The sequence below is a fragment of the Calonectris borealis genome, chromosome 3 (genome assembly GCF_964195595.1).
Source record: "Calonectris borealis chromosome 3, bCalBor7.hap1.2, whole genome shotgun sequence".
NCBI classification, from domain to species: Eukaryota; Metazoa; Chordata; class Aves; order Procellariiformes; family Procellariidae; genus Calonectris; species Calonectris borealis.
In genome coordinates this window covers 23,586,924-23,603,246 of record NC_134314.1, presented here as the reverse complement: position 1 = coordinate 23,603,246, position 16,323 = coordinate 23,586,924, and the positions used below count along the sequence as shown (strand labels likewise).

At 40.4% G+C, this 16,323-nt stretch overlaps 1 protein-coding gene across 2 annotated transcripts in view; it reads right to left on the bottom strand.

The window, feature by feature from the left end:
- Positions 1–16,323, bottom strand: part of ARHGEF10 (Rho guanine nucleotide exchange factor 10) — a 117,582-nt gene that overhangs the window by 60,373 nt on the left and 40,886 nt on the right. The window contains exons 8-15 of one of the 2 annotated variants that reach the window (XM_075145183.1): positions 15,808–15,971; positions 12,539–12,655; positions 11,185–11,299; positions 9,166–9,278; positions 5,246–5,323; positions 4,842–5,021; positions 3,432–3,548; positions 1,278–1,370 (exon numbers count right to left, since the gene is read on the bottom strand). In XM_075145183.1, the coding sequence (XP_075001284.1) occupies positions 1,278–1,370; positions 3,432–3,548; positions 4,842–5,021; positions 5,246–5,323; positions 9,166–9,278; positions 11,185–11,299; positions 12,539–12,655; positions 15,808–15,971 (977 nt within the window). The remainder of the gene's footprint in view (positions 1–1,277; positions 1,371–3,431; positions 3,549–4,841; positions 5,022–5,245; positions 5,324–9,165; positions 9,279–11,184; positions 11,300–12,538; positions 12,656–15,807; positions 15,972–16,323) is intronic. The other variant, XM_075145182.1, reaches the window with a different exon arrangement.

The following is a 16,323-nucleotide window of genomic DNA, read 5'->3' as shown; positions in this document are numbered from 1 at the left end:
AAAGATACTGAATGGGGTCACATACTTGCTTATTTACAGGAAGAAAGTACAGCAAAGGAACTCGAAAATAAGTTAAGAAATGCAAATGTAAAGGTAAATTAAAAAATGCACATAATATTAAGCACAATTTGAAAATCAATATTAGAGTATAATATGTAGGTGTCTGTAAACAATGATTTAAAATTAAACTTTTCTGATATTTACTATCATAATAATATTGTATTATCTTTATTACTGTTATGATTCCTCACTAAAACACTGACAGCATGCTCATCCCGAAGTAGGAGACATTACTTCAATGGAGGTTGCAAGAGCCTCTAAAAATCTTTCCGTTTTGTAGGCGTGCAGTGGAACAATTTGAATGAAATTTTTGCTTCTTTCCCACAGTGCTTAAAAATCCCTACGTATTCACTACGGCTTCCTGCTGCAATAAACTCCATTTCTAACTCAAAAACTCTTGCCACAACTAGCTACCCGCATGCTCCCCCTATGACCACCTCTGCTCCGTCTCCCAGAGTAATTCCTGGACCTGCATCCCAAAGCCTGTCCTCCTCTGTGGCACCTGCGAAACACAGCTAACTCTTAGTGCTCGCTGGGATAGACCTGCCATGGTCTGGAAGGAGTTACAAACAGCGTAAGTTGGTCTGGAGCAGGTCTGCGCTGGGGAACTGTGCCCTTCCTACAGCTCGACTCCCTGTTAAGAAGAGACCCAAGGACTCCCTGTCAAATCATCAGTTTCCATGGGAAAGAAAAAAGACTCTGCAGGTCAGAAGGAAGCTGCAACACACTCCAGCAGGTCCTGTAAGCCAAGTAGTCAGGGAGAGAGCATGCTTTTGTTCCACATTCCATGTATATTCTGAATTATCCAAGGCATGATTTAGATCCTCTTGTATTTTTCTTAAATGGAAAGTAATGCCACAAAGTTCCCAGCGGTGTTTTGAAGTGTTATTAGCTTACAAACTGATATGAACAAGTAGCACATTTGAACTACAGCTCTACTGCAGTGATTTACAAGCTAAATCTAACCTAGCAAGTAATCTAGAGTAAATCTAGTTTACTAAGATTTTCCTGCAGTGTATTTTCTGCCTGTCCCTGCAATCGGACTACGAGATCAGCATGTTATGATGCACTGAAATTTTTTCTTTCTAATTCCCCCATGATCCACAGTGTCACTTCCACTACAGTGTGTGCTCCTCCAGAAGACAGCTACCATGCAATCCCACAAGCAAACCACATAAGAATGCAACAAGAGCATCCCTTTGGTAAACATTATTTACCTGCAATAGTAGAATGAACTGTGGAAAGCGCTGGATAGGTTTCATCATTAAACCATACAGTGTAATTCGATCGGGGCTTGACTCTTGGCACTGCTGCAATGCAAGAAAGCCACACTGTTTACTACCATGAGCATATTTCCAGAACGAAAGGAAAACATTTCCTGAAAATTGTCCTACGTCATTAACATTAATTGTAACAGTGGTACTGTAAAGATTCCATTTACTATAAAGATTTCATTTAAAATATCAAATCTTTAAAAAAAATCATTATTAAAATGACGGCACATCACTGAACTGAAATCTCCTCCTTAAATAAATACAGCCGGGATAAACCCGCACCAGCAATGCAGCACTGATGTATACATCGATATAGCACATTCATGCTTTTTACATAAGCAGTGCACTGAAATGTCTGCTTAACTTCAAGCACAACAAAGGGATATACTTGTTCAAGGTTAAATCTGAAAAATGTAAGTGATCTGTTGATTTATAGTCCGTAATTTACTATTGCTGCTCTGTTTCTTGGGACTAAGAGACTATAAATCTCTAACTACTTACGTGTTTTTAAGAGGAAATCTAAGGAAAACGTCATAATCTCAGTGCTATGCAAACATAAAGAGATTTTCATTTTCTTTATTAAGAGAAACTAAGGAAAAGAACATTGATTTCTGTTTGGAAAGAAAAACATAAGAATCCACTATTTTGGTTATTGGGACTGGCAAATAAAGCCAGACAAATTTCACTTGCATGTACAGAAAAGCCCTGTTTGTATAAGACATTTCAGCATTTTGAAATATTTTGGCCAGAATCACAGCTAACCCAAAACAAGGAGAATAGAGGAAATACTCAATATTAAAAACAAAGCAAACCCAAACAATATTAAACGGGTGTTGTGCTTAAATTGCTATTTATTGCTACAACTATCACCTTCGCAACAATTTGTTTCCATACTTATCTCCACAAACTTTTTTTTTTGCCCAAACAGCAGCAGTGAAGATTCTGGTCTTTGTTGCTGGTGGGCAAACAAAAAAAGGAAAGTACAGAAATGTCTTTTGTCCTCAGAGTTTGGCTGTGAGTCCCCAGCTCTGAGCAGTACCAGTGCCGACAATGACAAGCAGTGATGACAAGCAGAGATGAGAGGTCTAAGTTATGCCTCTATTGGAACAATGGGCTTTTAACAGTGAGAGAGGTATGAAGTGACTACACGCTCACTAGAGAGTTGGATCTTCGTGGTGCCTAAGGCTTCCAGAATATAATCCTGTGCAGTGCTGGCCATGCTCCAAAAAGTTGTTAGTTAATTTTAAGATCTGAAGACAGATTAGGAATTAGCCCCCCTGCCACTCTCCTCTAGGCAACGTAAAGAGCTTCACTATTTAGTTTGCCTAGGGCACCCAATTTCAGTGTTTGGTGGACCACTGCAACAGACCTGACAGAGCAACAGCTCTGAGAGGCACAACTCAATCCAGGACTCTCGGGGAATGGGACAAGCTGAGCTTCCACGCTCTCAGCAGCATCACAGACAGCCTAAAAGCCTTGCAATGGATTTTGTGAACTCCCTGTAAGGTATCATCCCTACAGATTCGCAGCACTTCTGCTGCATATACCAGGCTCTCGATGCACGTCATCAGAAGCATCACATTCATCAAGGTAGTATGCATTCTGCACAAAAAATTTTCAATTTCAACCCCAAATTGGAAACATGATTTTCAAAATACCAGGAAATTGTTGTGAAACAGAAATCTAGTTACACTACTCTGCACAGTACAATAAAGAAGTTAGAAGTAAAATAAATCCCAAATAAGAAAAGGCCTCAGATGGTGAGCTATTATTTGAAGCTCACCTGCTATGAAAGAATCCCAATGTTTTGCCAAGTACAGTCATGCAAACACCAATAAACTGATCTGAACAACAACAAAACCACTCTGCACTTCAAAATACATCCTAGATCTAACATTGTGTTATTATTCTGAAAATATTGTAGAGGAAGTGAATTCTCTGGGGACTTTTTGTGCCAAACCCATAAAACATAAAACCAAAGTCCTTAAAACAGTCACACAATATACAGTATCAGCAGTTAAATTTCCTCCTAACTTATAATTTATACTGTCTTATTTATATCATATGCCCAGCTGGCTTAAGATTGAATGAACTCACCTTTAAGAAGTCTAAAAAGGCAGGTTTGGTGGCACAGGTTTTCTTGAGAATCCCTACTGCTGTACTGAAGTTGTTTACGTATTCGCTGTACGCATCCAATACCATAGATTTAGAAAACTGAAAACATAAAAAGGTAAACCTTAACTATAAATACAAAAGATCCCTGAAAGCATAACTATCTAAACCTCTGACCATTAAGGACTCGCCTTGCTCGGAGCTAAGGGCTTTGCTTGGCCTAGTGCTGGATCTACAGAAATACTGGTGATGCCCAAAATAACCTTTCTGTAGAAGACAGGTTGGAAACCTAAAGATGTGACAGCTGTGAATTACGAAACGTAAATTTACAGAAATAGCTTAATCTTGGCTACGACACTAGGGCAGAGACTGGGGACTACAGGCAATCAAAGGGCATCCACTGAGATTCAAAGCAGCTGCTGGGATCCCCTGATCATCTCTTGCTGCCTATCTTCCAGATTTGGTGAACTAGCGAAGTCCCAGGGCCTTCATGCCCCATCTTCCACTGCTAAGGGTTTACCAGGAAAGCAGACAGATTGTGTGGACTGCAAACAGCCATGTGAAGGGTAAGATTGCTGCCCATTGCCTCCTTAGTAATTTTATACCTCTCTTCTGCAGAGCTGATCTCATTAATACTACCTAACTTCCTTCAGTCAAAACAAGACAGGTTTGCTTTAAACAGCAAACCTCTAGTAACCATTTCATTCTGACCGAAATGGCGTCAAAGCACTCAGAGACGCAGATCCCAGCTCTCTTATAGCAGGCATGAAAAGGTGGTAATTCCCAGCAGCTCGGTGGCAACAAAACAAAATACTCAAACCAGCGAGTAGGCAGCCTTTTCCATACACACACTCGTGGTGGGAACAATGTCTTTCTATCAACCAAGCCCACTCCTTGTTTTCTCTAATTTAAAGCAGTGGCTAGTTCAGTCCTTTACCGGATGGACTTCCATTACGGGTGGGATAGTGTTCTACAAATACTCTTTACCTGTGCCCCAGGCTCAGTTCAAATCCAAGAATTCAGGACATCACCTACTGTGTTTTTTTCTACTTCCAATATATTACGTATGACTACCTACTTTTTAAGAGATGCTGAACCTCAATCTCACCTTAATTTTGGTGAGTCTGTGAATCTCTATCTCCTCAGAAAAAGAAACTGTTTACTTAAATGTTAAAGCCTGAAAATTTTGCCCACAATCCTTTCACATCTGCCAGCCAAGGCGAGGACATGTGTTGGTGTCAGTTTCCTTACCAGGATGGTACATACATACTCTGACAGTTGCCACAGGCATGGGAGAACACGGGAATAAAGTAGCCAAGTTAGACAGAGAGATATGGAGATGGAATAACAAGCCTAAAATAAAAACAGATTATCTGTTCAGATTCATTTACTTACTGAAGCAACAAAGACATCACCAATCATTTCAACAGAGTCCCACTCAGATACACGACTCGCCAGCGCAATCTGAAACATTGAATGGCATTGAAGAATTTCCTTAATTCGATAAAAGACCATTTTGAGTTTTCTTTCACTCAATAATTTTGGTTCCATATCTGAAAGGGGCTTCTCATATTGCTGTGGGGAAAAAAAAATACATAAATAGATTTAAACAAGCAAACAAAATGGGTCTTCTACAAGCAGAAAAAAACAGTTTACATAACAGTATACACACACAAAATCTCTAAACATTTAGCATGAAGCATCTGTAGCAAAATCTATGTGAGTCATACTACAGATTCTGTAAGGATTTGACTATTTTTCAAATTTCCAAATTATCAAATGCAAAGATATTAAGGTACCTCCAGGATTCTTTTGAGAGCATCCACGTAATTCTTCTCACTGTCAACTACAGAGCCCAAAATATACCTTCTCACAACCTGTTAAGAAACAAAGTTTTGTCTCAAGTCCTAATCAGGTTAACACATTCATCATACTTGGGAATGTTGATGATAATATTCTCAGATTAATAAAACACAAGAACACAAAGCAATTTCAATACTGGAACTACAATAAAATAATACTGTAACTCTTCAAAAGTAATTAAATTTATTATTACTCTAAAATACTTATTTATTTTAAAGAACACAATCATTGTTGTATATATATCTATAATCTTTGCTGACTGTTGCAATTCCAAACTTTACTTTTGAAACTTGTCTTTTAATTTTAGATGTATAAATTTAGGCATTAATATAAATAATAATAGGTATAGACGATGTTAGCTACTTCGGTGAATTGCTGCAACAAAATAGGCAACCAGTTTTCAAAAATCAGTCTTAAAGATTAATTTTCTTTTTTTAATATGTTTTATAAATCTATTAGGAGTAACCTGAAAGACAAACAAGCAAACATTAATTGCCTTTTTAAGGTAAGGCCGTATAAACTGTACCACTGAGAAAGTATGTGAGTAAGTCAGCTTTTGGGCATTACATACAAAAGTGAAAACACCGTCTCATCTATATTCATACGATATATATTGATAGAGTTGTAACAGCTTCAGGAAAGACTACCATATTTCATATTTACAAACTACAGGCTATTTATCACACCTCCTTCTGCACCTCCTGCTTCTGCAATTCAGCTGAAACACACATTGTATGCATGTGCAGGTGACATGACAGGAAAGACTCAGGAACCTATTTGGTTTAAAATTTAAACTTCTTACTGTTATTGATTAGATTTCTTGTTGGTTTTAAGGATTTGTTTTCACCCTAATCAATTTCCTAATCCAGCTCATCCCAGGGCTTTCAAAAGCAGGACTCTGTCTGAGGGAGAAGACAGCACAAGGGCAGGATCAAATCACGCCCCACAAGGGAAGGTAAAACTGCTTCTTTTGCTATTTTAAGCCAGCCTAAATGACCATGAAACTCAAATCTCAGACTTGCTTCTCTCTGCTCCTGATCCCCACGGCCTTCTGCCTCCTCCACCACAGCTGCCTTTAATTCTCCACACTTGTATTTTGCATTATTAAGTGCAGGTTATGCAAAGATTTTCTTTCAAGTACTGGCATTTCAAAGGAAGACTTCAAAATTATCTGAGGCCTTGCTTAAAGATATATACGGTAAAATTAGTTGTGTCTAATTTGTGTTTAGAACGGATTTAGCAGTGTCTTATTTGGTATAATGTATCAGCTGCTCTGGTAAAGGATACTAACTCTACTTTTAGTCACAGTTCATTCTTCTGAAAAGAATAAACATCTGTAGAAAACTTTTTTGTCAGGCTTTATAATACACAAAATAGATACTTAATAGTGACTACAGGTTATTGCAATAGACACACACAACTTACAAGAGGATTGCGTGTAAGTCTTACATTTATATTCACATTTTTGCTAGTAACAATAGCATTCAAACATAAACAACTCACCATAAGAATTCAGGTCCCAGTATTAAAACAAAGCAAAAGCTATCATGACTGAGACCCAACGTGGGACATAGCTTTTGTTTAAAACCTGGTGCCTCTTCAAACACTATCGTGCCACCTGCTGTTTAAAACAAGCACGTTCATAAAGTCAGCTCATTTTCTGCACAGCAGTCCAGGTTGGAAGGGGCTTCTGGCCTTCACCCTCCCCAGCTGGGATGCCCAGGGCTGCTGGGCAGTCTGCCGGCCCCCAGCCTGTGCCATGGCACAGGGCTACTCTGTCCCAGAGCCAGGACTTGTGTTGGCCTCTGTTGAGCTGCTTGAGTTTTTCTGTCAACCTCAGCCCATCAAAGCCACACTGACCAGCAGCCCCGTCCTCCCACACATGGCCTACTGCGCCCCTCCAATTTGGTATTGCCTCCAGATGTGCACTGCAGCTGGTATCCGGACTGCTAATAAAGGCATTAAACACCACGGACCCCATATCTGCTCCTGAGGGACACCACTAACACTGGACACCTGCTGGACTTTGTACCGTGGACTACAACCTTCTGAGCATGGTGTCCTCGCCTGTTTTCCACCCACCTCCTAGTCTACCCATACAAATGATATCTTACCTATATGGCTACAAGGGTACCTCGGGAAACCGCTGAAAGCCTTGCTAAAGCAGCGGTAAATGACATCCTCTGCTCTCCTCTGTCCACAAGCCAGTCATCTCAAAGGGACTCAGGCTGATCAGGCACAAACGGACTCTGGTCCATTTATGCCGACTGTTCCCAATCACCTTCCTGTCCTTCTGAACTCAGAAATAGCTCCTAGGAGCATTTGCTCCATCACCTTTGCAGGGACTGAGGTGAGGCCAGCCTGGATCCTCTTCTTGCTCTTCTTGAGGATGCGAGTGTGACATTTACTTTTTTCCAGTTTTCTGATCACTGTGACCTTAGATGATAGAGAAAGGCCTTACCCACAGCACCCTTAAATCCATACCGTCTGGTCCCACAGACACCTGTATGTCCAACCGGCCTCAGTACCCCCTAGCTGCAGGTAATGCTTTACTCCAGCAGGACCTGCCTCTAGGCTCAGGGGCTTCGGAGGCCTGAGGATAACCCTCACCAGTAAAAGCTGAGGCAACGGTGGCACCAAGTACCTCAGTCTTCTCAGTGCCCTTTGTCACTAGGTCACTGCCCCATCAAGCAGCAGACCCATATTTTTCTTAGCCTTCCTTTTGCTGCCAATGTACATATAAGAAACCTTTCATTGCTGCCCTTCACACCTCACTAGCTCCAGCTGAGCTTTGGCTTTCCTAACTCCATTCCTGCCCACTTGGGCGGCTCCTCCTGGGCCGATAAGCAACATACATCATGACCTACACAACAATTACTAGTTTGCTCCAAACGAAGAGCACTCTATTCTTCCAAAAGAAGGTACATCTATTTTTAATTATCTACAAAAAACCCCAGTGAAAACCCCTCTCAAACCCCTATCTGGAAAGAAGGAAAAGACAGCATTCAGATTGATGCTGAGATCTTAGATTATAATGAAATCTTACAGTAATGTAACACAGTTTGGTAGTTGCACTGTTACAGGATTAGCACTTCACTGCGCTAAACACATTAGAAAAATAAGCCTCACCAAACAAATCAAAAAACTTATACCACTCTGCTCAACTGCCCCTTAATTTGGTTTTTTGCTCATTTTCTGAAGGTACTGACCAACTCATGACTTGACACCACAAGAAGCTAAAAATTCTCATACAGTTATTACTTGTCATAACAATACAGTAACATGAACCCACAGGATTTATTTTCAGACAAAATTTCTAACTGATGCCAATTTCAGTGTTTTTTGAAGTGGTTTCCACAGTGACTATGAAGTTTGAGGTGGAGAACAGCAAAATATACTCTTCTGTAGACTTGACTTTATCGGGGACAAGGTTTTTTTAATCAGGAGAAACCTTAAGATTCAGAGAGCATGCAGGATATTCTCTACATGTAAAATAGAAATCCTGGAGCACCTGGAGCAATGTCTTCTGACTCAATAAAATGTTTAAACTCTTTTCTTTTTCACTCAAAACCATCACATTTAGTTTAAGTGTTCAGGTAGTGAAATGATATAATTATTATAGATAATTTCATAATGGAAAACAGCATTTTACATCTCTGGCTGGATGCAGGACTGATGCAACTATATGCACACATACCAATTTTCAAAAAACTACTTATTCAGTTCTGAATTTGACATCCACTTAATTTATGTTAAACACCAATATGTTTGAAGAGCAAGGCACCTGGGAGCCATTGATGTAGAGCAGAAGGGGAAGAAAAAGAGGCAGAAGATCATATTTCCAAAATCCTACTACCTGTTGCTGTGATAATCCTTCAGGCATAGGTGTCATAATTGCTTCTGTATGCATACAGTCCACATCAATAAATAAATTTAGCTCTTCTTCTTCCAGACATGATGATCTATGATCTACAAATAATTGAATAACCCAAATGTCAACTTTTACAACTTGTAGATTGAAAGAAGGGGGGGCGGGGGGAAGCAAAGATCCTATCATCCAAGCAGAGTAATTACACAGCAGTCTTATTTTCACTTACCCAATAAAAAAAAATTTCCCAGCACTTCTGTATCACCTGTGAAATCACATAAATACCACCACTGATAGGCGCTCTAATACAGAACATCTTTCAAAGGTATCTCAAAATTCTAAAGTCCACACAGCAGGACACAGCCTATGCATCTTTTGCTTGACCTCTACTCCCTCTTTACAGCCAGGGGAACAGGGCTGTCCAGAGTGCAGGACATGTCAACTAGGGTTAAAACACTGTGGCTCCAGGGCCGGCAGTTTTGAAATACATGACCTTTGGGAAGAAATTAAACACACCCATTATATGAGCCAGCTTAAAAAATTCCATACACCTTTCCATAACTGAACTAAAATAAGTAGCCAAATGTATCAAAATGTTGGCTTTCGTCAGATTCGTAAGGGATTCTGCACTGCTCCCTACGTACTAATTTTATGCAAAAAGCACCACCAAAGTGCAGTGATAGGTGGCAGTATGCAGCCAGCCAAACAAGCAGACAGGAGCAAAGGAGAGGTAAAGAAAGAACAGTAAGAGAAACTGTGTCTTAGAACAAAAAGGGAAGTAAGGGAAGCAGATCTGTTGGCTGGGAGGAATTCATGAGTTTATTCGACAAATTTGTCAGCAGCTTCCTGTTGATTTGGTAAGTGGCTAAGGGATTAAACCGTCCATAGATATCCTGTGTCTGCTACCTAACCTCCAGAAATGTAAGAAGGAATGCCAGGTCCACTGTAACACTGCCCTGCTGAAGCAGATCATTTTCTCCTGTACAACAGAAAGAAATTGAGGATACATTTTTGATCACTAAAGTTTGTGCTAATAACTTTTTATTTTCTCTCTGTGAATTAGGTAAGTTCAGAAGCAGTTAAGAGGCCATGACAGGGATGCAAGATGTGTCCTGGCCCGTACAGATAAGATGCAGCTTTATGTTAGCTCACTCACTAAAAATGTTTTATTCCAGTCTTGTGGTTTTAGCTTCCTAAAATTGTAGTTTTACAAGCTCTGAAGTTACAACCATTCAATTAGTTGGGCAGAAACTTGAGCAGAAAGACATACTACCTCTCAGACTTATCCTGAAGAAGAAATAAGTTTGTATTCAGTTACTACCCCCTGCCTCTTGCAAAAATTAACTGTGGACTGCTGCTGCTGAGGCTCATGACAGAGGGCTGATGTTTATTCTTAACTAGAGAAAGAACACAAATGCTTTTAGCTTTCTGATTTTAGACCACTTTCTGCTTTCCCAATCCAAACTCAGCCTTCATCAAAAATCACCAAACTCTGATAAAGCAGAACAGTCTCTTGCCCTACTTCCACTCTTAAGCACAGAAATCATTTGTTAGCCCTTGGACACGACAAATTTTAAATAGTCAACTATCACTCCACTGAAAAACATGTCATATCAGCAGACTTTCCCGACATTCAGGAGTTACTCGATGGAGGGAACTGGACAGACTTAATACCTTAACATAATTTCCATACTCCCATATACCAATACCTAGATAGCATCTACGACACTTCGGTGGGAGTTTTTGTTGTTGTTGTTTTTAAGTGGACCTTTCTCTGTGGTCCTCACGTTTCTCAGGTCACGCAGGTTCTTGCCTCAAACCTAAAACTACTCAAGATGCATTGACCGTATTGTCATCTGAAATGAATATTATACCATACTTTATTGATATAAAGCTGATTTAATGCATCCAGTACTTGCCTCCCAGTACAAAAACCTGCTAGGCCATTCACTTCCTTTCTCAGAAATGACTAGAGAGAGTAACAAACACAGTATAATTAGCACATACCTTGAGAAATAAAAGATTTTGTTCTAATGAAAGAACGACCCTTTTTCACAGCTGCTTTTGTCTTTTCGAGCCCATCTTTGGTACCTTCTCTAGCAGCTCTCATAAGCTTTTGCATCTGTAAGATAAAAAATACAGTCTACATGTTCAGTGAATAATAGGAACACGTTTGAGCGTACTATGCAGAATACTTTTCATCAAAATATCTTTAAAAAGAACACTGTTAAGTGTTTAGGCTTAGTTTAGGCTATATAGCCTAATATAGCCCGAAGTCAAAGGAATATATAGTAAATACACAGATCCACCAAAGCTCAGATCTGAGCACCTCTATTTTTTCTTAATAAAATCAAACCTGGAGAAAGAGACTTCATGTCAATATTGTAAGCAAGCCTAAAATAGCAGAAATGCTTAAGAACCCTTCTGCATCAAACATCTGAACTCAGAATAGTCTAAAACACTCAGTTTTACATTATATAAAAAATAAATACTACTAGCAGGCCATTAACGGCCAGGGTTCTTGTCCATCTTCCAATGTCCTAATAACTCTGTCAAAGTATTTCTGACCTAAAGATAATCCCGTAGACTCAGTTCTATATTAACATATTATTAAATAAACACTGTTTTGCAGAAAATGTTACAACTAATAATTTCATTGAAAAAATACATTGATTTAATTACAACTGCATAATTTTATAGTACACTACTACAGCAAAAAGAAATTTCATGCAAAAAAAAAAAATTAAGTGTTGTTTTGCTAGGAAATGTTTATTAAAAAAACTGCTTTGTACTTTTGCTTTCCCAAAATGCCACCATGGCAAAAAATCCCCACTACTGTCAGAACTGTGCTGACATTATCAGTGCCATCAAGAAAAAGCAAAGCTGTCCTACTGCAATCAGGCAATTTCTCGGTTTGAGCCAAAGCTTTTAGTAAAAACCCAGCCTTTTCATACTGGCTCCATTCAGAATGGAGAGCACCGAGATTCTGACTTCCCCAGTTTGATCCCGCGTGGCTGGAGAGCCACGGTCATTCTAGCCCTGCAGAGCTCACCCGGGTCTCGGACAGGTGCGGGGGCTGTACGCCTGGCTCACACTCTGGGATAAGGGCACAAGTCAGCAGGGAAGGACAATGCCCTATCTCATCTTTTGAAACTGTTACCATTAAAAATAATCATGAGAAAAGGTCCTTGACAAAGTACTTTTAAGACAAACTGCATAATAATCCAGCACATTTAGAATTCATTTCATACAAATTATTGCCTGCTTTTTCAATTTATTATTAAAAGAAAAAGACAACATTGTCTGTGTTGGAAAAAGCAATCATTTAAATATAGCTAGTTACAAAAATCAACTACACTACCTTCAGCTCATGTTTTTGCTTTAGTTGCTGAATCTCTACTGCTCCCACAGTGTTTGCCATCAAATCTTTCATCTTTTTTTCATAATGCTCCTTTAAACGCGTTAGGTCATGAGAAAGCTACAGTGTATAAAAAGACACAATCTTTTCAAAAAGCCTGCAGTGCAAACTTCATGCTAAAGTACTCGCGTATATCATGCATGTTGACCAGTCTGCCTACTGATACACAGACGACTGAGGAGAAATTATCATTTAGGGAAGCTCCGACCCAACGAATAGACCGTCACTCCTGCGCATCGCTGTACTTTCTGAAACTCAGCCAGGTGCCTTTGCGCTACGCTGGCAACTATGTAAAGAGAGGGACAACGTCACTTAGGCTAAGCTAACTGCATGTTAATTATGTTGTGCACATCTCTTACAAACCGTATGGAAACAACACATCAGCTTTACCCAAAAGCATCATTTCGTGGAGCACAAACCCTAGCGAGTGTATTTCTGACTATCCTTCAAAATGGTGAATCGGAAGAATTCTCAAAGGCTGAAGAACCCGCAGAGGTTGCTGGCACCTGAGAAGATGGAGATTGACAGTGCCAGCGAGTCGGGCAAGGAGACACTAACAGAGGAGGACGCACAGTCTTGTAATTCCCAAGTGCATGGGAATCGGGAAGCGCATGCTTTTCCTCAGCTCTATCATAGCCTCATTTTATGCCCATGGGTGTAACCATCTCATATATGAATATATCCATTTGCAAGGTAAGGAAACTATCCCAGAGAAATGCTCTAGAATACTAATTAACATTTGTTAAACATTTTGAGAAAGCCAGATAAAAGAGGTTAAAATGTAACTAGAAAAAAAAAAGAATATTTGGTGTGCCCTGTAATAGAAGTCCAATGGAAAAACCCTCAGCTTGATGTCAACAGAGTTATTTGGCAAGAGATGAAAGCATCAGGAAAGAGAAGGCCTACTGCGTTGAAAACAAAGGGACAGGTCTGGCAGTTAGCTCCACTAGACTGGGTCAGGATGCGATTACCTCCAACATGATGATGCTGGCATTACAGGAGTATAATTAACAACAGCATCTGGTTCACAGACTAGAAATATTTAATAGCACAAAAACCTTCCCATCTTAAAACAAGTAAATAAATAAAAAAATCGTAAGTCACAATAGAAAAGTGACTTTGGAGGGAAGTCATACCAGCACTTACAATTAAAAATCCCACCTCCAACCTTCCCGTACTTTTCAACGGACAGAAAAAATAATAAGCAAGGCAAGTCTCTCATAGGCTCTGAAAGACTACAGGAGGAGATGTGCTGGGAAAACACTGTAACATCCATCACAAGACATGAGGAGAAGTGAGAGAATAGGTATCAGGTGGAATGGTTTCTCAGCAATCCTAATTCTGTCTTTCCTCATCCTCTGCCAAACCCCTTCCTCAGTTTCCTGACTTCCCCACCTCCCATTGACCCATCCAGGGGCAGCAGGCCCTCTGACTTCTCCATCCACCAACTAATGTGTTCTCAGGCTCCGCATCCCCATCCTCACAAGCCAACTCTCAAAACCTTTTGTCACAGGCCTGGAAAAGCCAGCTGCAGGGCAGCACCCCGGAGCACGCCTCTCTCCTCCCACCACTCCTCGGTCTTTTGTTCAGACACTCTGTGCCTGATCCTGACACCATCACTCTCAACCCACTGCCAAGAGTTTCCTGCAACAGATGAAAGTATACTTATAAGCATTTAAAAAATGGCTTTAAACCTTGCTTTGTGCACATGTGTAAATAGATTCCTATGAATCCTAGACTATGGCCAAAGCTGAAGGTACAGATAACAGGAAAAGATTAAAAAAAAAGAACAAACCAGCAGCCATGTTAAGACTTACACACTCACATGCAAAGTTATTTCCCAGTCTCTTCCAAAGGTATTTAAAAAAAAAAAAAAAAAAAAATCAAACTCAGTTTTCTTCAGTCTAGTTAAAAAACTCCCCAGAAAGAAACAGCTGCAATAGCTTAAACTTGTTCTAGTCAGGACCAAACCAAAACAAAACCAGAAGACGAGCTCTCAGCTTACAAAGTGCTGATTTGGGTGGGCTCAAGTCTTGCAGTTAATTGCTCACTCCCTGATTTCCGAAGGGCAGGCAGCAAAGATGGAGGTGGGGGAGAGCAGATAATGTGTACTGGAGGGAAACACAGACAGTGAGGCTTTTATTCTCATCAAGATAAGAAACCCGCAAAATGAAGGTAAGGGTCCCGCGGAAGAACACCCTGGCCGCTACCCCTACATCCTCCAGCCACAGGGTGCTGGAGCAGCTAACAGTACCCAGCTGTGAAGTGCCTCTTGGGTGTCTGTCCCCTGCCAGCACACACCAGGGGGCCCTGAGGATTTTGCAGTGACTCCGGGCACTGAGCCCGGCCCTGCCTGTCCCCCTCTGCCCCACATCCCCGTCCTCCAAGCGCTCAGAGCAGGGAACCGGCAGGGGAGGCCGCCCAGGTCCCAGGCAAGACTTCCCTCTCACAGAAAGGGCACGAGGGCAGGAGAGGACCCGAAGCAGCAAGAGCACGGGAGTCCGAGGCTCCTCTTGATGTGCAATCAGAAAGACGCAGCAAGGGCATGCACCCATGCCGTCAGTGTCTTCCTGCCTCCCGCAGCACGGATGTAGCCAAAGATACTAGACCAGAGATGTGTCACAGATGCATCATTTTAATTGCACCATCTCTCTTCTCTCCTCAATAAATAGTACAGACTTCTCTTTGATCACAAAAACCTTTTATTTTCGGGGTTTTTTTAAGCTCAGTCATCTTCAAACAAGCAAAGTGATACAGATCTAAGACAGAAAGATAGGGAACACTGGCAAACAGTTTTGTGACTTTGGAGCACCTGCAGGATCCCAAAACTTCAAGTTTTGTCAGGCTTACCCCCATTTGTTCTTCACATTATTTTCCATGCTCATTTATCACTTACACTAATCCAGCAGCTGCAAAAGAAGAAAAGGTAAGGAACCGCCCACAAGGAAAAATAATCTTATTTTTAATTTCACTTTTATCAAAAAAGAAAAGTTTTTTCTTTTTTTAAGGAGCTTCTGTTTAATATTTTCATCTTTTCTTTTCTCTGTTACATTTTGTCGTGGACTGTCACTCCCACACTGATTCACATCTCCTTTAAAAAGATGCTGTTGGCATTTGAAACTGGATTGAGGAGAAGGGAAATAGAGGTGAGAAAAGCAAGTGTTGGAAATCAGGATAACCTCAATGACTGAGCAGCACTGTGGGATACATACATGTCTCTTGTGGCTGCCTCGCAAAAAGGAGCTGGGAATTCCATTTTTACACTCAGAATCACTCTGTTCTTCATAGCTTTCAAACTCACTTGAACTCCACCCATACTCCAGTGAGCTGTTCCCACCATCATCACCATTTTCAACATCATCATAAATCATTTCGTCTGCAAGAAATAAACCAAAATAAAAAAAGCTACACTGAAATTTCCGTCTGTTTAAACACCAAAAAACTTGTTCAGGATGTACTATAAAGACTTTTGTATGCATATTTTTAAATGTGAATTAAATCCAATATTCAAACAGCCAAAGTGGGTTGTCTTTGTGGAAACAGAGTACTAAAAGAGGGCAGTGTTATGGGTACACACCACGATCCTTTTAAAAACATGCCCTACTCAAACTACACTGTTTTGTCCAAACCCCACAACATATTTTAGAAGAAATTCAAAGGAAGTTTGAACTGTAGCTGTGGACACACATCTGCACTGAGAAGCAGTGCACCATTTGCAAGCTTGCTAT